Source organism: Aspergillus puulaauensis, chromosome 8 (assembly GCF_016861865.1).
Source record: "Aspergillus puulaauensis MK2 DNA, chromosome 8, nearly complete sequence".
NCBI classification, from domain to species: domain Eukaryota; kingdom Fungi; phylum Ascomycota; class Eurotiomycetes; order Eurotiales; family Aspergillaceae; genus Aspergillus; species Aspergillus puulaauensis.
Window position 1 is genome coordinate 1030379 of NC_054864.1, and position 23693 is coordinate 1054071.

The 23693-nt window shown below is 50.9% G+C and overlaps 8 protein-coding genes across 8 annotated transcripts; 4 read left to right on the forward strand and 4 right to left on the reverse strand.

The window, feature by feature from the left end:
- Positions 1-378: 378 nt before the first annotated feature.
- Positions 379-2447, forward strand: APUU_80402S (oxidative DNA demethylase; the record flags this gene model as incomplete). Its single annotated transcript, XM_041696678.1, has 2 exons — positions 379-542; positions 605-2447. The coding sequence occupies 2 exons, from the start codon at positions 379-381 to the stop codon at positions 2445-2447; spliced, it is 2007 nt and encodes a 668-aa protein (XP_041562285.1).
- Positions 2448-4043: 1596 nt separating this feature from the next.
- On the reverse strand, positions 4044-4484 carry APUU_80403A (uncharacterized protein; the record flags this gene model as incomplete). Its single annotated transcript, XM_041696680.1, has 1 exon — positions 4044-4484. The coding sequence occupies one exon, from the start codon at positions 4482-4484 to the stop codon at positions 4044-4046; it is 441 nt and encodes a 146-aa protein (XP_041562286.1).
- Positions 4485-6631: 2147 nt separating this feature from the next.
- APUU_80404A (uncharacterized protein) lies at positions 6632-6961 on the reverse strand (the record flags this gene model as incomplete). Its single annotated transcript, XM_041696681.1, has 1 exon — positions 6632-6961. The coding sequence occupies one exon, from the start codon at positions 6959-6961 to the stop codon at positions 6632-6634; it is 330 nt and encodes a 109-aa protein (XP_041562287.1).
- A 3946-nt stretch (positions 6962-10907) lies between these two features.
- APUU_80405S (putative HLH transcription factor (Hpa3)) lies at positions 10908-12566 on the forward strand (the record flags this gene model as incomplete). The annotated part of the gene is made up of 4 exons (XM_041696682.1): positions 10908-11121; positions 11182-11904; positions 11962-12201; positions 12259-12566. 4 exons carry the CDS (start codon positions 10908-10910, stop codon positions 12564-12566), a joined length of 1485 nt encoding a protein of 494 aa, XP_041562288.1.
- A 226-nt stretch (positions 12567-12792) lies between these two features.
- On the forward strand, positions 12793-13110 carry APUU_80406S (uncharacterized protein; the record flags this gene model as incomplete). Its single annotated transcript, XM_041696683.1, has 1 exon — positions 12793-13110. One exon carries the CDS (start codon positions 12793-12795, stop codon positions 13108-13110), a length of 318 nt encoding a protein of 105 aa, XP_041562289.1.
- Positions 13111-14139: 1029 nt separating this feature from the next.
- On the forward strand, positions 14140-18009 carry APUU_80407S (uncharacterized protein; the record flags this gene model as incomplete). Its single annotated transcript, XM_041696684.1, has 1 exon — positions 14140-18009. One exon carries the CDS (start codon positions 14140-14142, stop codon positions 18007-18009), a length of 3870 nt encoding a protein of 1289 aa, XP_041562290.1.
- Positions 18010-18623: 614 nt separating this feature from the next.
- APUU_80408A (BCS1 and AAA domain-containing protein) lies at positions 18624-20174 on the reverse strand (the record flags this gene model as incomplete). The annotated part of the gene is made up of 1 exon (XM_041696685.1): positions 18624-20174. One exon carries the CDS (start codon positions 20172-20174, stop codon positions 18624-18626), a length of 1551 nt encoding a protein of 516 aa, XP_041562291.1.
- Positions 20175-20703: 529 nt separating this feature from the next.
- Positions 20704-22911, reverse strand: APUU_80409A (alkaline phosphatase family protein; the record flags this gene model as incomplete). Its single annotated transcript, XM_041696686.1, has 3 exons — positions 20704-21083; positions 21133-22399; positions 22453-22911. The coding sequence occupies 3 exons, from the start codon at positions 22909-22911 to the stop codon at positions 20704-20706; spliced, it is 2106 nt and encodes a 701-aa protein (XP_041562292.1).
- Between the last annotated feature and the right edge of the window lie 782 nt (positions 22912-23693).

A 23693-nucleotide genomic window follows, 5' to 3' on the forward strand; every position in this document is an offset into this window, starting at 1 on the left:
AGAAGTGGGATGATGGTGCGAAAGCCGTGGCGGCGATGATGATGGCGGATGGAGTCCATGTCTTATCGCGACTCCGATAGCGCAATCGCGGAGAAGCACCGCGATAAGTAAGAATAGCTGGAGATGGACCTCAATGCTCCGGAAAGCCATTTTATGATGTTTCGACTTCAAAAATCATTCCAAGTAATTATTATTTACTCCATTAATACACTAGCAATAATTTAGTAGCTCCAGGAGCTCCTAGCATCGAAAAGTAGACAAGTTATGGCCTGATCAATGGCCTGATTGCTCCAATCTCACCGCCCGGGAAAAAATCGCTCCAACAGACAAAATTTCTAGAATTCCCCTCCAACAAGCTGACCACGCACAGGAGCAAAAATGAAGCGTAAGACAAACAGCAGAGAGTCAGTGGACGCCAATGGCCAGCCCGACACCAAGAAACGGGCTCTGTCTAGCGAGGAAGTCGCGTTGCGCTTCCGCGACGGCCTGTTCGAGCCATCCGTTCAGCAGAACTATACCAAGGCATACACCCAATCTAAGCCGTATGTTCAATTTATTTTAACTTCAAGGTTACGTTATATTCGGAATGCTAATTGTATTCAAGGTACCTCCACGGTGTCATCCACCCCCTGATCGAGGACTCTCTCCTGCGCTCCGTCCGCAACGAAATCCAGGAGCATCTACACTTCACCGAAAAAGAGACGGACATCTACAAGATCTTCCAGTCCGGAGATCTCGCGAACTTGGATGGTCTAGATGATGGGTCATTGTCACGGCTGCCTTCGATCCTCAAGCTTCGCGATGCTATGTACTCGGCGCGCTTCCGTGAATTCTTGTCCTCCGTCACAGGTTCTGGCAAGCTGAGTGGGCAGAAGACCGATATGGCCATCAATGTCTACAACGAGGGATGTCACCTCCTTTGCCACGACGATGTCATCGGAAGCAGACGCCTTAGTTACATTCTGTACCTGACCGACCCCGACACCCCATGGCAAGCGGAATGGGGTGGTGCACTCCGCCTGTATCCTACGACGACCAAGAAGGATGCCAAAGGCGAGGACGTCCAGGTCCCTGGGCCCGATTATACTCTCAGCATCCCCCCGGCCTTCAACCAGCTTAGCTTCTTCACAGTCCAGCCCGGACAGAGTTTTCACGACGTCGAAGAGGTTTACCATCCCGCCGAAGGCGAGGATAAGTCCAAAAAGCGGGTCCGAATGGCCATCAGTGGGTGGTTCCATATTCCTCAGAAGGGCGAAGATGGATACGAAGAAGGGCTGGAGGAGAAACTCGCCGAGCGAAGCAGTCTGTCCCAGCTCCAAGGCCGCGCCGATATTTACGACCTGCCCCAGCCAAAGACCGTAGTCTGCGAGGACGAGCCACAACAGGAAGACGCCAAGGGCAAGGGTAAAGCCAAGGTAGAGGAAGAGCCTAGCACCACTTTCACCGAATCGGACCTCAGCTTCCTCGTCCAATACATCGCTCCTTCGTACCTCACCCCAGACATCGCAGATGAAATGTCCGATGCCTTCATCAACGAATCTTCCCTCAATTTGGAGCACTTCCTGTCCAAAAAGTACGCAGCAAAGGTCCGCGCCTACATCGAAGAGCAGGAAAAGAAGGGTCTCCCAGCGTCTGCCGACGAAATCCAGGCCTCAACAGACTGGACTGTCGCCCGACCACCCCACAAACACCGCTATCTTTTCCAAGAGCATTCTACAAAGGCCACGGGTGAATCAAAACACCCTATTCAGGAACTCATCAATGATCTCTTCCCCTCAAAGCCGTTCCGGAAATGGCTCTCCCTCATCACTGGCTCGGACCGCATCACTAGCTACAACTTCCTTGCTCGGCGTTTTCGTCGCAGTCAGGATTACACCCTCGCCAACTCCTACGTCGGTGAAGAGCCCCGCCTTGAGCTCACCCTCTGCCTAACCCCGACACCGGGATGGGAGAAGGAGGACCCCGAAGAAGAGGAGCAAGAAACCGCCGACAGTGCCGACGCCAACGGCAAACCCGAGGAAGGCTCAAGCTCAAGCTCCTCTAAGAAGCCCGCCAACGGGAAACACAAGCCAGAGTCCGATGAGGAGATTGCTGTCGGCGGATACGAGATCTATATGGCCGGCGATGACGAAGAAGAAGAGAAGAACGCCGCTGATCCGGCCATCTACCAATCTGCGGCGGATGATGAGGACGACGGAATCCTCTTCAGTACAGCTGCTGGGTGGAACCGGCTGAGCATTGTGCTCCGTGATAGTGGGACGCTGAAGTTCGTCAAGTACGTCAGTGCTGCGGCGAAGGGAGATCGGTGGGATATTACTGGGGAGATGGGTGTTGAATTTAACGACAATGATGATGACGAGGACGAGGACGAGGAAGGTGGTGAAGACGAGGACGAGGATGAAGATGAAGAAGATGGGAACGAGGACGAGATGGAGGAGGATGAATAAAAATAAAAATAACGATCCTGCTTGATATATAACTAGGTAGCTTTTTCATAGTTACCCAATAATTTTTTGATTGAATCTGAAGCCATTGATGAACAAACTCTATATATTTACACATAGACCCAGCTTTAATGGTATATAGTCAGTTAACACCCCGGGCGATAAGTATGTTTCAATCATCCGACTCCCAGCTTTCATACCTATAAGTCGACCAAACTATACCGACCAAGCGCCGGCGAATCCTTCGCCTAGGAAATCGGACTCCAGATCCATTCAATTGAATACCTCTATCGAACGGAAGCTGCCGCCCGAATCTCTCTTCCCTCTCACATGGCTTATCCACTTAGTCTACTCCGTAGAGGCAGGCGAATTCGAAGTGAGTGCGAGACGGGGATGCCGTAGGGACAATCGGTGACTCCGAGTGGGCTCGGTGGCCGACCCCATGATGGGTGTACGCCGGCGGGCTTGTGATTTTTGTCGATCGTAGGGGGTCAGAGGAGTTTGACAATTGAGATCGTTTAAAGACAAGGTCTTGGTATAACTAAGCGGAATAGTTATATACAGAGTAGCCTGGTGAAGCTTATAACTAACTATAGAAAATTGTATGACTGATTACCATCATTACTTGTTTAAATAGCAACAGTAGAATATTATATTATATGCTTGTACTATAAGAGCCAAACAGAAACAAGAATGACGAAAGCCCTTTTTTCTTTCGCGATATGAATACTATCTATCCACAGTGGGGGGGGTGGAATAGGGGTAGTATATTAGGCGCTTGGATAGTCTTTTGTTGATGTAGTAGTACATAATGAACCGTTATAAAATTTATATCGGCTAGCTGGATTGGTCGAGTATCAAGTCATGAACAAGTTGAATATCATTATTATTATATGAAAGCTTTTTAAAATCAAGTAGAAAAGACGATACCCAGTTATCGACTATCTTCATTTATTCAAGGAGAGATAGCTAGGTAACTTAGTTAACTAGTTAACTAGTTAGTTAGTTAGCTTATGATAGTTATGTAAGATTCCATAATAAATGATCTACAATCTCTCGTCATATCAAGCTTATCCTCCTCAAGCAGAAATATCTAAAATAAGCGATACAAGGTGCCTCCGTGGAAACACACCGTACTTAAGTCGTTGCAGTATCATGTCAATCAATACAATTAAGGCCTGAAACGGGTATTATACGAGATGGTAAGCTTATTTCTCAGCCTGGGGCTTTGGAATATACGACAAACTCTACTTACAGAGATGAGGTATGCATCAACTAGCTAAGCCGCCAGGATTCCTTCAAGAAAAGTACGAAGATGTTCCCATATTATTGGCTGTGGTTATAAAACCGCTAATGCGGAGCACAGAGAGGGAGTTTGTGGCAAGCTCCCAACATTCATTTTTTTGTTGAAGATGATCGATCAGATTACTCTTAGTTATATATTTCGAGGAAAGTACAGCCGAGGCCACGAGGACACAAGCACAACCAAGTGCCGAAGCTGGAGAAAGGTGTCCACATGGTTGATCATTGATATAATTGGCGAGAGGATTTCAGACGTCGAGCTAATAAGGAAAATTCCGAAGGTCTGTCACATTTAGTTCAGCACGATTGCGATGCGGTACAGACTGTGGCGGGAAGTTGAGCTCGCCACGAATAGCCTCCAACCGCAGCCGTCTGCGGGGGAATCAATTGATTGATTGATTGATTGATTGATTGATTGATTGATTGATTGATTGATTGATTGATTGATGGATGATTATATTGTTGCGATCCCAGCCAGCCGATGGCAATTTCAGGCGGAACTGGCTTGAATCCGGAGGGGCATTGCTGTGTAACTGCCTCTTCCAGGCAGTCGCGTTCTTTTGTGCTGCAACAAACAGCCATATAATTGAAGTTGGGCACTGAGTGGTTCGAATTATCTGCGCTGGATACAGCGACATTAATGGTCAGGATCTTCAGCCTCGACAGCAGCCCGATGGGTCCGAGACTCTGAGGCGAAGATAGACTGTCTCGCAAGAAGGGTCCTGAATCCGGCCCCATCTCAGCTGTCCGTCTGCCACTCCAGAATGAGAGTAGTGATAAGATGTGTTTGTGTGAAAAAAATATCTCAGATCCAATAATAATGCTTGCTCAAATGATCCCCTGTCAACAAGACGACCCCGCCATTCTTGGCTCTTCGTACATTTTAGTGTCCGCCATTATTATTCGACTTTTCGGCAACGATTTGAAGCGACGACGCTGCATTAACTGTATAGTCGTGCCCACTAGTACTAGTCAGACTCTGACTCAGGTAACCAGGCTTCGCCAGGGCCCTTCCTAGATGGGTCACATCGCGAGACAAAGTACAGTGCATGTGGCCTGCGGACCTTGTCCGTTAAGTTAACGTATGCATTCTGTGCTGCGGAAAGTGCTGTGCTTGTATCACGCTAGGTCTCATTGCTCTTGTGCTACGCCGTAAGAAGTCTACCCATGCGGAAAGAAACGGCGTCAATTCGCTCTCTTCTTTCGAAAATCCCCTGGAAGGAAATATTTAGGTTGGTTGTGAACTGGACGACGGCAAGTCATTGAGGGGGATCTACTGGTATTGGCTGCTTAATGCTCAGCACTGCTCTCGCGATACACAAAAAGCGGACATGTTGGCAGGGCGTTTGAGCGGGTGTAAGTGCTCGGTGTTCTTCCCCAAAGTCCGTGGTTGCATCCGGCATTATTGCTCTTGATAAAAATAAACGATTTCCATGGGGGCTGAGAGTATCCACGGGCTCAAAATTGTGGTGGCCAAGCACGCGGGCGCCAACAAGGAACCCTTGTTGATCGTTGCGACTATGAATTCATGGGTGGGTTGAAGGAATGAGACTGATGAGGTCACCCAGATTGTTGAGTTTGCCTTGCTTTGCAACTGGTGTCACCTCGCTCACAACTGGTGGTTACAGAGCATATTCGTCGGGACCCTTGGATCAGACAAGCCCTCGGATTTAGGCCTTGAGGGAGGCGAACGCGGAGTTAGGCTGAGAACGTGGCCAGTCCATGTTATGGTGGCTGAATTATTGAAGCTAGGTTCCTGTTGTACTGGACGACCAAAGGGCAGAAGGCAGGAGAAGCTTGATTGTTTCTTGTCCTTTGGAAAAGGGCTTCCATGCCAGGCGCTGCAGGTGCCAAAGGGAGATCATGATCTTCGTCTTTATCTCAGGGCTTTTGTCAATTGATCGTCTAACCTTAAGCCCAGCCGCCTCCCGACTCAAGTACTCCTGGACTCATGACTCGTATGGCGAAAGCTGTCAAGCGTCACAAGGCTTCCAAATTCCAAGTTGTCATGAGTAAAGTAAGGGCGTATACCGATCGACGAGTGCGAGTCGGTGAAGCATGGCAAGGAGGCACGACTACTTGTAGCGGTTTGAGGTTAATCCCAAAGAGGCCACTAACTGACCTTTTCGAAGAAGCCGAGCACGCTGGAGTCTCAGTTGTGAGCATCCAGCTATTGAAACTAGGCTTGAAGGATGTGGGAATGTAAGATTACCCATCGGCGTAGATGCTCAGCATCAAGTCGCGTGGTGACTCTGGGCCGAAGAATCAAGAGATAAGCTGACAAGTCGTCCGTCTCCGCATGTGGACGGTTGCATGCACCTGCATCATTGAAGAGGCGATGTACGAGGACTGGACGGAGTATCTGAGTCACACTCCTGAGCGCGGGGCATATGGCCCGAGACTGGGGAAGCTACTTGGGGGCGGGGGTGACAATAAGAGATGGACATTGCGGATATCGTTTGCTCAGGCTTTGAGAAAGCAAGGGAAGGAAGTCCGCCTATTCCATCCGATAACATCATCCCTTGAGAAAGCAAGACATGCATGCTGCAGCTGTCTGGGACTCTCGCGTCATAATTGAAGTCAAACAGCAAACAGCCGACGGGGACGTGTTGCCTAGCGGCGATCATTCCACAGTGTCCCCATGGATGCCACTACTGCCATGTGTCCGGGCTCCGGTGTCGTTTGTTGGAACTTGGAAGTCAAAATTTATGGCCAAACTAAATTCATTGCTGCATTTGAAATATTTTCGTCATGCCGATCATGCACTCCTCAATAGCCCAGAACTCAACACATAGAGCGATTAGCATAGTCGCCATGTCTGCGAGCTGGTAACTCCGATTTGAATACGTCTTGCCCAAGTTTACAAACCGGCTGTCAAGCGGCAGTCATGATTGAATGCGAGGAGCGGGCGGTGCGCGCCGGGCATCGGGCATCACAAGGAACCCAGCATGGCCTCCCTTGTTCATTGGCCAAACAGCGCTTGATGGATAACGGTATGTGAACTGATCGGCCTCTTCACAAAGGCACGAGACACCCGCTGCGGCGCTGAGAGGAAGGTGTCTGAGAATGGTCTCTGCCTGGCAGTGCCTGCTGGGCTTCCCCACTGCGAGACTCGTCCAACCCCAACCTGCAAGGCTGCAAGGAGGCCATGCCGCCAGAAACCACAGTTGCTCGATTACGTGGCTGATGAATTGACCATGCTTTGGCGTTCGCATCCCTTGAACCCCTGGAGCCGATCGTCTAGCCTGGCGGCCCTGGCCACGTGAATGTAGCCCACATCGAGATCGCTTCCGGTCGGGGATAGCCTCTGTTATCTCTCCTTGTCGCCCTTCTAAGTTCTGAGGCGTCAACAAGATAAGTTATTGTACAACCAAGTGACAAGGTCAAAGCCCGTGCATCTGGGAATGAGTCGGGCCAAAAGATCGTACTGGATGGAGGGCTATACGGTCAATATTCCGAACCAAGGATGCAAAGACTTGATGTATAAATGACGGCTAGCAGGCAAAAAGGTCTTGTATGGAGCCAAGGGAGCGCCGGAGTTAATCCCTGCCCTGCCCGGAATGTCTCAGGCGTTCTCTTTTTTTTTTTTTTGCTTCTGTTTTTAAACGTACCGTGGTTGGTCGTTGCGCTTCTCCAACCCATGGGACATTCCGGTGAAGAGCACGCTTCTTCAAGGTTCTGCTGGACAGCCCATCTCAAGGTCTCAACATTGCAATGATGTTCATCAGCCCATGGTTGGTCCAGGTCGGGGTCCCAGCTTGTCCGTTCCGATTTGCTTGTCCAGGCTAGATCGTCTGCGATCCTTCCTTCCTGCCCCACTTCCCGCCTGGCCTTGCGTGCCTGCCTTTGAACTTTCAGCTTGGGGCACTGTTCGACGTCCTCCGTGGTGTTCCATCCATAGCACCTCCCTATTTAGGCAACGCCCAGCTCCTTCCTGGTCCAGGTCAGCCGCGACCACGGTGACCTCATGCCCGCAATGACCCCGTGCCTGTCTTTGTCGTGGCGTCGGTCCATGTTCCCAAACAGCATAAGAATACTCAAACTTCGGCGTTGGTGGTGGCTGCCAAAGCTCGTTGTTATTCGCCTGGGCTCCAGAGACCAGAGAGCGGGTCCAGCCGACGCCCGATGCTAGCTTCTTTATCATACTCTTACTCGAGAAGCGGCCGAAATCGAATTATCTGCTTGGATAGGTCCAGGGCTCCAGGTTGCACACAGGGATCCGCTGCGAAATTACTCGTCGTACGAAGTCGCATTCTTTACGCCCGCACCCACAATCCACATGTAACAGCCAGGTGGTGTGGGGTATGAACAGTCCGCGCTCATCCCGACTCCCGACTCCCCTGTCCCTGCCACGGATGATGCGAGCAGCGAGTCGCGACTGCAAACCTTGGCGGATCTGCACACCAACTGCCTAACTAAGACCCCACGATTACCCAAGTCCGGCAAGGGCCTTGACTCCAGCTTCCTGATTATCATCGATTCACAGTGCACACGCCTTGATCAATCGGACTTGGGTCTGATCACCAGATGGATGCTCTGAACAGATCCTTCCACGAGGATTCCGTCGCGCGCATTTACTAAGGACCAGGAAAACTCGCTCTGTTGGGCAAGAGACCCCAGAAGTGAATATTACGGCCAATCTTCAAACAATGAACTTGAATTTCGACGTATAAAACACGGATTTTCCTGGTAGCTCAATCCTGGGTATGGCGGTGCTTGGATTCCGACCTAGGTTCTTTGTCCGTCGATCCTGGGGAGCTCTGCCAGAACTAGAAGTGACGAATTTTGGTGCCTGGCAGTGCCATGGCGTGGTGGCATTATTATTGGAGTGGAATTATGCAACGCTGTTCGAACTTCACAGGTCACACCAACGCTCAAAGTTTTGTGGCGGAGAAAGCAAGCGACGGAACAGCTGAGGCTGGACACGAGCCCATGACTCCATAATCCTCATTGGAAAAAGCCGCCTCGCCCTCGTGGCGGTGGGCTGTCGAATTTATTTCCATTTTCCATCATTTTTTGGTCCGCAGTAGTGTGACAAAGTCCGATGCTTGGCCACCTTTCGTCTTTGCTATTCTTCAGCTTTCTGTTTGCAGTCGAGCCGACGGACGTCAATTCCAAAGCTTCGGAGTTGCAGCCCCTCGCTAGTAAATGCACAATGGATGCGACGGTACGACGGTACGATGATATATCCATTGGTCCCGCAAAAGTATACTGTGTGGATGGGAATGTCCCAACCCGCAGTCGGGCTCAACTAGGAAACAGACACCACTCTTGGACTATGAGTTAACGAGGCTGCGAGGCATAGTTTGGGGCCGCCAAGAACAATCTATCATGTTCGGCTTGTGTTCAATTTGTGCTGAGTCTTCCCGTAAACGTGCCGAATTGCAGGGTTGGTGAGATCCTCCAACTTTGGTTGTCGCGCAGCCCCCGTGTGACACGAGTAGCCGCTGAGGAGTAGCCTTATAAACAGCCAGATAGAACGTAGAAGTATCAGTATCAGTAGATGATGCAAACTTCGGTAGACGACGAACTATACGCGGCCAGGCGGTCTTTTCATACTTTTTAAAACTACGCATGATCCGGACCTTGGATGTAGCTTTTGATACAGAAACCGGAGCCACCGTCCTTTCCACTTTTCATTTCGGTCATAGTTTGGTGGGAGGGTAAAAAGAAAATCTAATTGAAAAATTTACACCAGTCAGAGGAGAAAAAAGAAAGAGAAAAAACTGACTTCCGCCCTTGTCTTTCCCTTGCGCGCCTGTCATCATCATCAGCATCACCACCACCAAGTCTTTCATTTATTGGTTTACCCTCTTCTGTCTTTCTTCGTCCAGACACACTCTGAGATACAGTCGTCTACTTACTGTTTCTTTGTTTCGGTCTTCCTTCCCTGAAGAGCAACTCCCTCCTTCCACTCATACTCTGCGCTCGTTTCGCAGGTGCAGTCCCGGAATCCTGGATTCTTCTCATACTCGAGCCTTGCCGAGTATTGACCTCCAACACCAGCGCTTCCCAGCTACTGTGGAGTGTGGAGAAGACTATTCTTCAACGACCCTTCTAATTTTTTTGTTCACTCTTTGGACGTCTTCATCTTTGATCTCGGGCTAAACGTTGAAAAGACGGTATTTGTTACCGCTGAGTGACGCGACAGTGTGACTCGGCAGCGACCAGAGTCTCAGTGATCCTTCTGCAATTTCTCTCCCCTCCCACGTTCCTCGCTGCAACTTTCTCTTAGTCGTGCACTACTCGAGTCGTCCCCTTGCTGGCGCCCGCTCCCCACAGCCTCAGTCTGGCTGGTCTCTCGGACTCTTTGCCCTAACAGTTGCCCCTGCCCAATTGTTCGTCCTTCTAGATCTCGTGCCACGTTCTGCTCCAAAACGTTTGCACTAAAGGTAAGCGACCCGCTCTCTGCAAGCCAACCGCCCTAGATCTCGAGATGATCCCTGGTCTCATTTCTTCCCGCTCGATTTCACAATACGTATTCGTCGGGCTAATCTGAACGTGGCTTTGATTCAAACAGATTTTTTTAATTTTGACATCCCCCACCCGCCTTTCCTTCCGCTCTCGCCGCTCGTGAACTCGCTTCGTTTTTGTTCCGTCGTATTATTACCACGACCCGCCCTCCGCTTTCCAACCACTATCGCCGACTATCCTCCCCTTCACGCTCCCTCCTCCTTCCCTTGCAGATTCTACTCCCTCGGCTGTTCCTTATCGCTCTTCGTTTCTCGCTACGGAATATCCTCAGACTTTCCAGTGCTTTGCAACCCGCAATTCCTCGTCCGTCTACATTGACCTCCGCGGTCTGCAGGAAGGGTTAACTCGAGAGGCGCATCCCATCCCAGGATAGCGATCCATTCAAAGAAAGGATTATAACCCGACTTCTGAAGAAGAGTTATATTTGCCCTCCGCATTTACAGAAACCAGCACCGCCCAGAGATAGAATATACCCACGCGGCCCTTGCTCGGCATCCGAAGACCCACGCAAACACGAAAGTGATACCACGCTCCAAATCCTCCCTTACAGATCGTGACGAGAAGAAATCAGTGATCACCAACCTGAGACTCGCAATTCTAATCGTTGGAACATGAGATAGCGCATCCGCTTCGGAAGTTTTCGACCTGACCTTTTTCGACATCGCTCGTTTACCCGTCCCAGTGAGAATGGATTCAACGCTGAACCACCGGCTATGGGGCCCATATACAGCCGGGCCACAAAACCCTTCAGTCACAGCTTCTTCGCAAACCCTTCCCTCGATCTCTACATTGACTGCCAACATTGGCCATACCCCAGCTCCAGCAGAGAAGTCGCCAGGGAACGCATCTCTGAATACAATCGAACGTGACTCGGGGAATTGGTCAATGCCTCAAAGTACAAGTTCGTCTCTTATCTACCAGTGCGCATAGCCAGGATTGATTCTAACCAGTTGGCTTTTAGGATCCTCGACCTACTCTACGGCAACGAATGGGACTGGCCCTGCCCCCAACCAACCTACACTCAACTTCCTCACGACCCCGCATCCCTCGCCCCAGCGCGGTTCGTATGTATCTGATCGATCTCCTTATCCCGGCGACCAGTCGCACACAACAACACCCCCATCAGCTGGGGCACAACCGTCTCCAAACTTTGTTTCGTCACAACCAACTTCAACGCTACCATCTCTCAACCAAAACTACGACACACCCTCACACCGAAGTAGTGTCGCGGAGCCCGTTGAATCCCGGCGGAGTAGCGTCGACAGCAGGGTGAATCAAGGGATCAATTCTCTAACCATAAATAATACCGCCTCTCCATACCATAGCACGAATGCTTCTCAAACTTCAATTGTGTCGAGTTTGCAAAGAGAGCGCGGGATATCCACAGATGCCAACACTTATCGAGGACCACGTTATTCAGGGGCTTCACCACTATCTCCATTGTCATCGCGAGAACAGCGCCCAATTGCGGCTGGCCGCACTGCACCCGCTATCTCGTCGAACCCTCGATCCGAAATTTACAACGCCGAGGCTCCTACTGCTGGTCTTGCCTATGCCTTCCCTGATCCAGATGTCTCGACGCGTGGAGATTCTCTGGACCGGAACTCTTTTTCTAGGAGACCGAGTGCTACCGAATCTATGTCTAGTATGTACTCTGATTCTCGACTACCTCAAGGCCAACATGGTATGTGACAAATATAATTCAATCTGTGAAATACCAACGCAAACTAACTAGTTTTAGAACTACCTCAAAATGTACACCATCACAGCTTACAGCATAGACAAGTCCGTGGTCTCATTGGAGAATCAGATCCCAACTCGGGCGCTACCCCTTACAGCAGGACGCCTGAGCTTAGGGTCACACACAAGCTGGCAGAAAGAAAGCGTCGCAGTGAGATGAAGGATTGCTTTGAGGCATTGCGACTTCGTCTCCCTTCGGGTCAGAACAATAAGTCTAGCAAATGGGAGACACTCACAAGAGGTATGTCCAAGACGATACTGGTTGTATAGATCTGAATGGAAACTAATGATTTGGTAGCAATTGAATATATTACGCATTTAGAGGGGTCACTTTCGTCGGCTCACAGGGAGATGGACATGATGCGCCGCGAAATAGACGAGATGAGGCACAATTCACAGCAACCAAATGGTCAACATCGGCCGCCGACTATTTACGAGAACCAACAAATGCCCGCGCCAACGAATGGCCAGACACATGGGCCAATGTTTTCTGGTTATAATGGGGGGCCGGGCATGGGACAAGAGCAGCCGCGTACTTTACCTCCGCTGATCAACGGCTCTTCTGCACCAATGCAAGGCGTGCAGTACACTGATGACCATCGGTAACTGGTGGTAGCTGAGGCCACCGGCGCCCATCCCTGCACACCATCCGATATCTGCGCAAACGACCACACCGAGTCTATGGATCAATTTTTTTGGTTATAATGCGAGGCGTTTCCAAGACTGGAAGAGCCCCCTCCTCGCCTTTTATAAGAAGCCACCCTGTATCGACTCGGACTGAAAAACAGCAATAGCTATCGGAAACTGGTTCGTGCAGTTGTGGCTGCCGAAAATGTTTTATTCGAAACGCATACACGATGATCACCTTTACGTCAACCACATGGTTCGAATGGTTTATGAAATCGTCTTATCACTTTCTCTTCTTGCTACGCTATTTGTAGATTTGGATTGGGTGGCTCTTTTTGCTTTCTTTTTATTGCCCGTTCAAGCGACGACCTTTGCTTTGGCTGGTGTCACTATGCATCGTCCTGTCGAATGGGCCACGGCTATTATTTTACCCTCGCATAATGACATGGGATTGGTGTACTTTTGCATTGGGAAGGCCTGTGTGAATCTGGAAATGGGAACCGACAGATACGAATGTATTTGAGGTTTCTTGGAGTTGGAGTTCCGAAATTGGATTGGTTTTGTTTGTATTCGTATGACTGTTTTCTATAAAAATCGTTGGTAACGCGGCGCCAGGAGCAAGTCCTGGACAGACCTTCTAGGCGCCGTCAAGATCCAAATTTGTCATTTTTGCAAGAATAGAATCTTCAGAAATCGTAGTGACGATCGCAGTGAACAATAGAATTGAACAGATGAAACGAGGTCGTGGCCAATGAGGAGGGCTCGGAACAAAAATAGCTCTTGGGAGCGCCGCCAGTGCGTCCACCCCCAGTCCGGCGCTTCCAGAGCTCTGCAGCTGCTCTTCACAGCCAATCCGCGTCTTCTTCGTCTCTGCTCTGCCTCTCCTGCAGCGCCCATCTTTAAATCTTGTCCAATGAATTGTCTTCAGGCCTTTTGTCCTCTCAAGGATCGTGTGTCCGCGAGATTTGAATCTGCACGCTCTGGCAGAGTGTGTCCACAGTCTGGACCATGCTCTGGTGCTGGAGCTTTGGTTGAAGATGGATGACCCTGGTAAACAAAACCGGCGCTTACTGCTGCTTTCCAAATTCCCTGCATCTTCTTCTTTTCTTGGGATTTTGTCTGCGTTCGGTTCTTGTTCTGTCTCTTTGTGCTCACTGACTTGTCTTTGCAAACTGCAACTCTGCCCACTGTCTAGATCAACTTGCTACACTCTTTGCTTCACCTCAAACCTTCTCATGGCTCTTGAATGACAATAGTTGGTGTTGTTGGGCTTCTATCGGGAGGATCGGCTATTTGGTTGGCATTGTTCCATTGATTCTTGATTCTTTGCGTCTTTCTTTGAGTCATTCTCTTTCAATTGTTGCGTTTCGTCTTGCTGGCATAGACGCTCTAGACCGTTTCAGTCGCTTCTTTGACTCTATTATCTCTTTATTCAATCACTAGCATTTGTAGGTGTCTCCATTTGACCCTCCCTTCTTCATCTTCATGATCTGCGACTAACACATTTACCATGACGGATAGTAGTATCCAGTTCAGGAGGCTCAGGAGGAGAATGCGGCTAGCCTCAGGCCCAGAGAGGCAGAGGGCGCAACTGACAATACCAAAAGTGCCCAAGTTCCCGTTATCGTCACCGATCACGGATGAGATTGCCAGTCCGACTACCACCACCTCGTCATCCCCAGAGGATCGAGACTTGGAAAGGAACCGGCCGTTCGAGTTCCTCTCCAAGATGTCTAGCAGGAATCCGTATGCTACTACTGCACCCGACAGGATCCGGAACTTTGAACAGGGCGTTATCTCTCACACAAATGAAGGACGAGGGGATGTTAGTTCGAACCCTTTTGCTGCACCGAGGAATCCGGAAAGACCTGTAGGGCTGAACTTGGATATTCCGACTTCGAACCCGCAACCGCGCAAGGAGACGGCTGGTGCTTTCGTGGATTTGAACGACCTCAAGGTGCTTTCAAAGGCGCGGGAGGAAGAGAGGACGGCGCAGAAGCTAAAGGGTATTCTGAAGAAGGGCGATGCGAAGAAGGAAAAAGGAGATACCAGAGGGTTCCAAAGGTTGCCGGACGACCCGTCAGGCTCGGAGGAAGGAACTAAGAGGGCTTCGCTGCTCGAAGCCGTCTCTAAGGGTTCTAAGAATAACGATAGACACGACGGTATCTCACCGACTGACCGGCCGATCGTTATAGGGTTCTCAGTGCCCTATGACTCCCCGGACTTCCACGATGAGAAACCAAAGGAGCTTGATAGTGCAGGTACACTACATACTCCGCTTACACCTTCAATCATAGTCACTCCTGCCAAAGAGGATGGCTTCTGGGAACAGCACCTTAGCCCAGAGAGATCACGCCCAAGAGCAGCATCCAGTGTTTACTCACAGCCATCACCGCATCTTTGGACCAATCAAGCCGACGTACCGCCCGTTCCAGCGCTTCCGGCGCTTTACTCTAGTGGTAACGATGGAGGTAATGCGTCACCCACCGGCCCAGGGGTATCAGTTGACTCGGTCCGGAAACGCCGCTCGTTCTCTACGGGTGCCGTCAATGAGAAAAGCGAGGAAGATCAACTAGAAGGGCGTCCTCGATCGCAATCAAACGAGAAGGGTTCTCGCCCCGCTGATCGACTCACTATCAACACATCACTAAATGCTCGTGCGTCCCACGGGTGGTGGAACTATCTGCTTTCGCCTTTGCTGAGCGCCAGTTCGCTTCTGAGTCCAAAGACACCAACAATCAAGTCTCGCCCGAAGGTACCCACCATTTCGACCAGCTCAACAGGATTGACGGATGAATGGTGGGATGAGAAGGAAAAATGGGAGGAGACGGAGAAAGAGAAAGAGAAGGAAGTGTCACATTTCTCGCCAGATACACCAGAGGCTACGCGAAGGATATCCAGTTGGCGAACTGCGAGCATCAACCCGTTTGCCGATTTCGACTGGAGCATAGAAGAGCAGTCTCAAGCGCCCAGAGACCGGGATGTTGCGTCGATGATGTTTTCAGGCGAGAGAATTCAGGGCGAGGCGGCCGAGTACTACCAAGCGTGTGCCCATGAGCTGTTCAGCGGAACTCCCTATTTTGAATGCGTCAACCATGTCTGCTCCATTACCCCGAAAGACAAGATTCCCGTTGTTGATGCTAGCCTTACACAGCAAAACAAAGAAGGAGACCGGGGTCTCCTAATTGATGTGGACGATATGCCGCGTTCACATAATCAGGAGTCACCAGCTTCTGGGATTACGTCTATAAATTCAAGTCCATCAGATAATGAGAGCAGGATACCTAGGGATTTGAAAACATCACTTGGCGCCTCACGAGCAGCCCCAAGCGAGAGGGCATCAGAGACGCCAAAAGCTGGATCTCCAATTCCTGGATCTGATGGAAACACCAGACAACTAGAATCACCAGGTCAAGGACATCCACCCACCAACCCTTTCCTCGAACAATCAAGAGGATTCACTCCACCCCCACAGCACGCTCCTTTTCAACCTCCTCCACCTTCAAATGTTCATATTGAAAGTGGCCCCGTTCCAGCTCCGGCGAATATCCACATAGAAACACCAGCAGCTCAACCTGCTCCGAACATCCATTACCAAGCACCTCCATCTCCACCACCACCTATGGCACTTGACGCTCCTGAACCCTATGTGGCATCCAGAGAGCCTGTGCCTTTCCGCGAACCTTCACCAGAGCCCATTGCACGAACCCGTGCCGCTCCACCTCCCATTGCAATGCCTGGCCCGGAACAAACGCCCCCTCCAAACTACGGAGCGCAATCCCACTCTCCTTATCCACGTTCTCCAGAAAGTCTCCAGGAGTCTACAGAGAGAGGCGCTGTTCGGCTTTCAAATATGCCCGTGGGCCCGGCTCCGGCCTATACGCCTCATGACAACTCTGCGCTCCCTCCTCGTGTGAAAGCAGTCCCCATCACGCAAGACGTGCTAGGACACCCCGTGACAGAGAGAGACCGGATAGAAAACCGCCGACGACGATATGAAAGGGAGGACGCAGTGGGCAGGAAAGCCGGTGGGTGGTGGAGAGGCAGAGGCCCCTTCAGCAACAAAGGATGTTTCGGGCGAACAGGCCGAGAGGGAAGATTGAGACGCCGGTGGTATTTTGTCATCTGTCTTTTCTTCATTGCGATTGTGGTCGGCGCTATTCTTCTCGCCGTACTCTTGACGAGGAAGGGAGATGGTACTCCAGTTCAATCGCAGTGGCTGAATTTGACGGGCTACCCGCCAATGCCAACAGGAATATCGACAATTGCCGGCCCTGAGGCGCAAACGCAGGAGTCAGGATGCATTGTCCCAACATCACTATGGAGCTGCGCTTTACCGAAAGAGCAGCAAGCTGACAATAAGCCGTACAAGGCGAATCAGCCTAATTTCCGTATGGAAGTTAGGTTCCAGAACGGAACGTACAGCAGAAGTACTGCAATCGCATCACGGTCTCTCCAAATGCTCTCAAGGAGCGTCAATCAACTATTCAACCCTAATCCCTCGCCGCCACCTACGGACGAACAAATCTTCCTCGGGGAAACGACAGATAAAATCTCTGAGCCTTACAACGGCGAGGAAACCCCATTCTACATAACCATGCTCTCCGCAGAACACCTAGCCTCATACTCATCTCAAATAGACAAACGAGACTCAAATTCATCACATTTTCCTGCACTAGATGGCGTTGTCCCATCACCAGCCGTCGACTCAGACGGATCTGCTGCTCCTGCAGTCCTCTACCCATTCCCTTCATCCCAACCCGTCCGCCTCTACAACCGCGGCAAAGACAACGAGCACTACGGCTTCTATACTTACTACGACAAATCCATCTTCTCCTTTTCATCCACCCCTCTCACAGGAGAAAAGGACCCCTCTGCAAACGACACAGCCGGCGGCTCAACCAAAGCCAACGCCCGTGTCCGCTGCACATGGGCTCAAACCCGCTTCTTGGTTCAGATCTGGACAAAGCCCGAGAAATCGGGAAAAGTCATATTCGACAGAACCGGAAGTGGTGGTAATAAGACAGCCTCTAAAACCGAATCGTCGCCATCGCCAACATCCACTTCATCTTCTGCGGACTCGACCGCTTCTTCCTCTGCAACGGACTTCACTCGCCCCGGCTCCTTTCCTTACCCAGTAACCATCACACTGGATCGCCACGGCGGTAAACCAGGCAAGAAGATGTTGTACTGCTATGGTATGGAAGGCGACGGACATGTTAACGGTACGGAGAAGATGATCCAGATGGAGGAACGGGGTTTCGCGGGGAAGCTGGTTCATAAGGCCCCGGGAATCTTCAACGATACGGATTCTGGTGATTCTAGTGATGATGAGGATAAGGATGGGAAGAAATATGGCGGGTATGATGGTGGGACCGGGGGCTGCTCGTGTCAGTGGGTGAATTGGATTGGGTCTAAATAATTTAACATTTTCCTTCTATTGAAGGTGAGCGGATTGCATTGGGTTGTATTGTATCATGCATTGCTAGGTTTGATTACTTGTGAGATGGACTAATGACGGCATCATTTTTTACTATTGTTAAATTATATTACACAGAAATGAACACTTATGACATACTTCACTGTTATATAATAATATTAGATAGTCCAAAGTGAATTAGGATTCATTGTACGCTGACTATTAAGATGCAAATGTATATTGGTCTCGTATATGGCAAATTCCAAGTCGAGTATCGCATCTAAAGCAATCATATTATGTCTATTAAACAATTCATTGTCTCATCATCTCGTGTCTCCATTAGTAGTAGCATCCTCAGATTTCTCCTCAGCCTTGACCCCATTTGGGCCATCATTCTTCTTCTCTGTTTCCCTCTTCTCCTCCTTCTTTTCCTCATCAAACTTCACATTTGCAAGCTCGGCCTTCTTCACCCTCGTCTCCTCAATCCACTTCTCAACCCCTTCAATCGCCCCCTCGGGGTCCGTCTTATAATTCAACAAGTATCCCTGGATCTCGGCAGGTGTAAACTCGCCCTCAGGAACCTTTGCCGCAAACTCCCCGGCCCAGACGCCAACCTGCTAACCAGTGAACTTACCCAGTATGTGAGTAACAGCTGGGCCCTCCCCAGTCTTCTCATGCAGTTTCTTTTGCAGCTTCGGGGCAAGACGCTCGGCGCTCGACGCACGCAGGTCGCCCTCTAGCGTGGAGTAGATAGCCGTAAAAAGCTCCTTGATATCCGCGGCAGTGGAGTATCTAAAGGCAATGGACATATCGATCCGGCCGGGACGAACCAGCGCGGGGTCCAGCTTTTCGGGGTGGTTGGTTGTCATGACGAGAATGCGGCCTTCGCAGGCGGCGACGCCGTCGATGACGTTTAGGAGGCCTGAGAGGGAGACGCCTTGTTTCTCAAGGCCCGTTGCGGGGCCGCTGGTCTTGTTGTCTCCATTTTGGGATTCGGGGTTGTTTTGACCTTCGGGAGGAGCGGAGGAAGTGGAGGGGTCCGTGCTTCGCTTCTGGGACATACCGGCGCAGTCGACGTCTTCGAGGAGGACGATGCACCGTCGTGGGAGTTCCTGGAAGAGGCTCATAAGTTCGTCCTCGTCTAGGTTCTTCGAGCTTAGATTAAGAAGGTAGAGCTGCAGGCTCAGCAGGCCTGATGCAGCGAAACAAAGACTCGTCTTGCCGGTTCCAGGTGGTCCATGGAGGAGATACCCCCGGCGATAAGGAATGCCCCGGTTGGAGTACCATCGTCTTGTCCGTGGGTGCAGGTATTCTTTGATATCACTGATAAAGCTCTGCTTCTGTTCCTGATCCAGCACAACGGTCGACAGTGCCCTCGGCGCCCGCGCCATACACCGCGACCACTCCGTGTACCCGCCGCTCTTCTGGCCGCGGTAGATGACAGTGTTGTTATTATCCTTCGCAACGTAGGAACGCTGCGCCTCGAGCAGCAGCTCCTTCAGCACGGACGGATTCCGACCCATGCAGCTAATATAGAGCCGCTCCAACTGCTTTCCGAATCCGTAGAAGCCCCCCGAGTTCTGGTTTTCTTCCTTCACCCGAATAAACGCCAGCGGGCGTCCATTAAACCAAAAATAATGCGTCCCGTCACTGGGGGTGAACTGCAGCCGCTTGTGCTTGTCCCGCGCCGTAGCCTTGGCCCAGTACTCGTCGAAATCAACGATGACATTTCCCTCATCATCTATCTCGTCCACCTCGCCCCATTCATCCTCGTCGTCCGAGTCATAGTACCGCGATGATGAAGAGATTTTAGTCCCCGCGACAAAGTGCGTCGTGCGGTTCGTGAACGGCTGCTGCGAAAGCCAGTGCATCAGGTAAGTGTAGACCTCATCATCGTGCCGGATTTCAGCGGTCGAGATGCAGTGTTCATTGAAGAACTCGCGGACTTGATCGAAGATGTAGCGGGCGGCTGCGCCGAGGACGGCTGCGGCGATGAGGTAGGGGATGTACAGAGAGAGGTCAATTTGAAGGTAAGAAATTAGAAAACGCGAGAGCATGGAGTACCCCGGGATGAAAGTCTCCAGGAGCGCGGTGTCGGAGGGGTTGAGGATGGGTGTTGAATTCATGGTTGTGGTGTTTTTGTGGATGTCTGCCATGGCCGATGCCATGGCGGTGGTCGCTTCGGAGGATTAGTATCCGTATTTTGTAACCAATATAAAGGGAAAAGAAAAAACAAGGTTGTCTTTCTCCGTTGTCTTAATAGATTTGTCGATTTGGAAGTGAGACCTTCGAGGTGCTTATCTCTCAGGGTTCTTATAGCAGCGACAAGACCATGAGTGATCAGGCAGACATGGTCACCTATTTTTTATTTATCATCCTTCGCCCCCAGGCAGCCAAAAGCCAGTAGCGATCACTCTTGGGTTCGAGTTGCATGAAGAGGGATTCAGCGCTCTCCACTCTGTGCACCAGTGAGTCACTGGTTGGTGCAGACGGTCAGCCTCAGCTGAGGATCAATGACAGCAACAGCGAGGGTTCAGGCTAGGCAACATTATCCAACAAAATTCAATTCATGACAGGGGTATCTCTAACGATTATTATGGTTGGCTGGTATTACAAGTTAACTATGGATGAACACTCGGGCTGACTTCGCCTCCAAATCCCCACAATCGAGAATCAGCTGTGGCGCGGCGGGCACCATTATGAGAAGTTGTCTTTGACATCCTCGAATAAATCGGTCGCCCAGTCCGTCAGGTCCTCCACTTTATCCTCGACTTCGTCCCAGACAGTTCCCCACCAGCTTGTGCCTTGCTCATCGCCGGCGTCTTCTTCGGGTTTAGCGCTGGGTGAGGCTGACGCAGACTGGGATGGGGCGGAAATGGTAGAGGTAGAGGTAGGAGAAGTAGTTGCGTCACTTGCAACACTCTGTGTGATCGGGGGGTCGGACGGATTGTCCAACGCAGGTGCATCCTCATCCGAGTGAAGGCCGCTCGTCTTCAATGGAAGGCGCAATGTCCCGTTGTTTGGGTGCGGATCAATCCCGAGTGAGTCGCACAGGATGTTGTAAACATTGATGTTTTCTAGTCGGTCAGCAAAAAGAACAAAACACCAGGGAACTAGACCGCTTACGGAAAACATCAACCCGGCTGTTGGCAGCATGCGGGAACGCAGGGCCTCGTGCAATGAAAATCGCACGCATCAGCGGATGCTCATGGTCATACCCGTGAACCCCTTTTGGGTGGTAGACTTCGCCTTTCTCAAGTGCTGCCTGGGCATCGAAATCGGGTCGCTCAACGATGGCCCAGCCTGTCTTAGGTATCACCCATAGGGGGGCGATACGATCATTGTTCTTGAAATGGTACCGCTCTGGCATGTCCTCGCGGGTGTATATCTCAACCGCATCTGAATATTCGGATGCAACAAGCTCTAGCTGGTCCTGTATAGTCTTGAGATCCTCAGGGCGCTTGGGCCGAATTCCGCGCAATGGCCAACCGTCGATATGGCTCGTCAAGCTCAAGTCAATCAAATTGTCGAGTTGGACAAGTCGCTCGGTGGAAGTTGTGGCCATACCATGGTCTGACACAACAACAATGTTCACGAGATCGGTGAGGTTTCGCTCCTGAAGACCAGAGAAGAGATTTCCCAGCATTTTGTCTGCTTCTGAAATGGTGCCTCGAATCTCGGTGCTATTTGGTCCATATTTGTGGCCATCAGCGTCCACATTTGGAACATACGCAGCAATAAACTGCGGTCGTTCGGGGCCGGATGGCGACTCTTGCTCGAGCCCAGGTAGGTCGAGTAGCTCGAGGATGCGCTGTGTCTTCCGGGAGAGTGCCTCTGAGCCATTGTATTTATCGAGATACGTTGGCTCTAGATCTCCAATATGCGCCTCGGAGCCAGGCCACATGTGGATAGCACTTTTCACATTCTGATTTTCGGCGGTCATCCAAAGCGGCTCCGCGTTCCACCACTTCGACTGCATGCTAACGGACGGGTGGGTATAGTAAAACTGCTCCTGTAGTTCTGGGTCCCAGAACGTGTTCCCAACGATTCCATGGCTCTCCGGATATAACCCAGTAACGAGGGTGAAATGATTCGGGAATGTCACACTAGGGAAGCTGGGGAGCATATAGCGCGGGGAGACACCCTCTGCGACAAAGGCGTTGAGTGTAGGGGTCAACCCGCGATTGAGAAAATCGGCCCGGAATCCATCAAGCGATATCAAGATAGTCGTAGGCGCAAACAGAGCGGTTCCGTTGGAAAGTAAAGGTTTCGAAGAGTGAGATTCGCGGAAACCGGCGGAAGCTTTGTACGCCCCGAGAAGGAGAATGAGAAACAGGACGAAGATAGCGGAGAAGACGAGAGTAAGTTTCCGCCAGGAGACGGTCTGGCCGTCCTACACAGAGTCAGCGTGGCCAACGAGAGGATCATATGGTAATCGTAACATACCTGAGTATCCGCATACCTCTCTTGAATCCGTTCATCTAGCTCGGATGAAGAGCTACCCAAAAGGGAACTGTCATCTCCCGGGTGTCCTTCTTCCATCTCATACATTTCCTCGTCGCCATAACCGTGGCGTTTCTCACGGAGTGCTTTCCTTGCAGCTCTCTTCTCCTTCCTTCGTTGCCGTCGGGCTTCTTCCTTTCTCCCGATTCTGATATTACTCCGGTTGGGGCTGAAGATTCGACGGATATCGTGAGTCGGACCAGACCTGGTGAGTAGCTTTTCGGTCTCCTCTTCGTCTTCGAGAACGGCGCGGTCATGCTGGGAAAGCTCTAGAGTGGTGCGGGACTGGGCGAGGAATTCGTCGTCCTCGCTATCAGAGTCCTGCTCTGACAGCGGAGACCGCAACGACTCGGCGTCGTCATCGTAATCGCGCGGCGAAAGAAGGTCACGTCTGGGCGCCATTGGCGAGAGTGAGGGTCATGGTCGTTGGAAAGGAGATGGAAAGGAAGAGAGAGTGAGGTCTCGACCACCGAGGTGGCTTGCCAAGAAATGAGTGCCTTCAACACGAAACACTTGCATCTCCTTCTCCAAAGACCTCTAGTATCCGATTCTAGGTTCGCATTTCCCGGAGAGGAGAATATCGAGCGCCATTATCCATATATATTATAAAAGACTCAACATGGTAGTCTCAGTCACTGCAGGAAAACATCCCCGCGGAACCCCTCCAGCCACATCCGCAATATTCACCTATGGGTAATCACAGATACACCAAGCTCTACCACTAATCACAACCTATGTTTCTATGTTTCAAGGCAGATTTCATTCGACAACCAACATGTCCAGCAGAATCTGAACAAGGTTCTCAAAATTTTGCAAACGTCTCGAGCGGGCCCCCACAGTTCGGGCTACCTACATACTCAAAGTCCGCGTTCTGCAGTGCTGCGCAATAGAACCTTTACGATCTTTGAGATCAGGTCGCATAATCAAGAATGGATCATCGTCTCCTCTTAACTGCTAACGATGCAGCCCTGACTCTGGGGATGTCTGTTTTCATGCACTCAGCGACCTGCTGGAATCGTGAATCACGTGACTGGCCGGTCCATGCTGACCTCCAGCTGGAATGTTCAAGATCGAAGACGGAGACGCCCCCGCGACTGCTCGCTTCGATTCCGATTTGGAGGTGATCGGCGGTGCCGGATTGCATAAACAGATACCCGGATGCAGAATGTACTCTGAGTAATTGA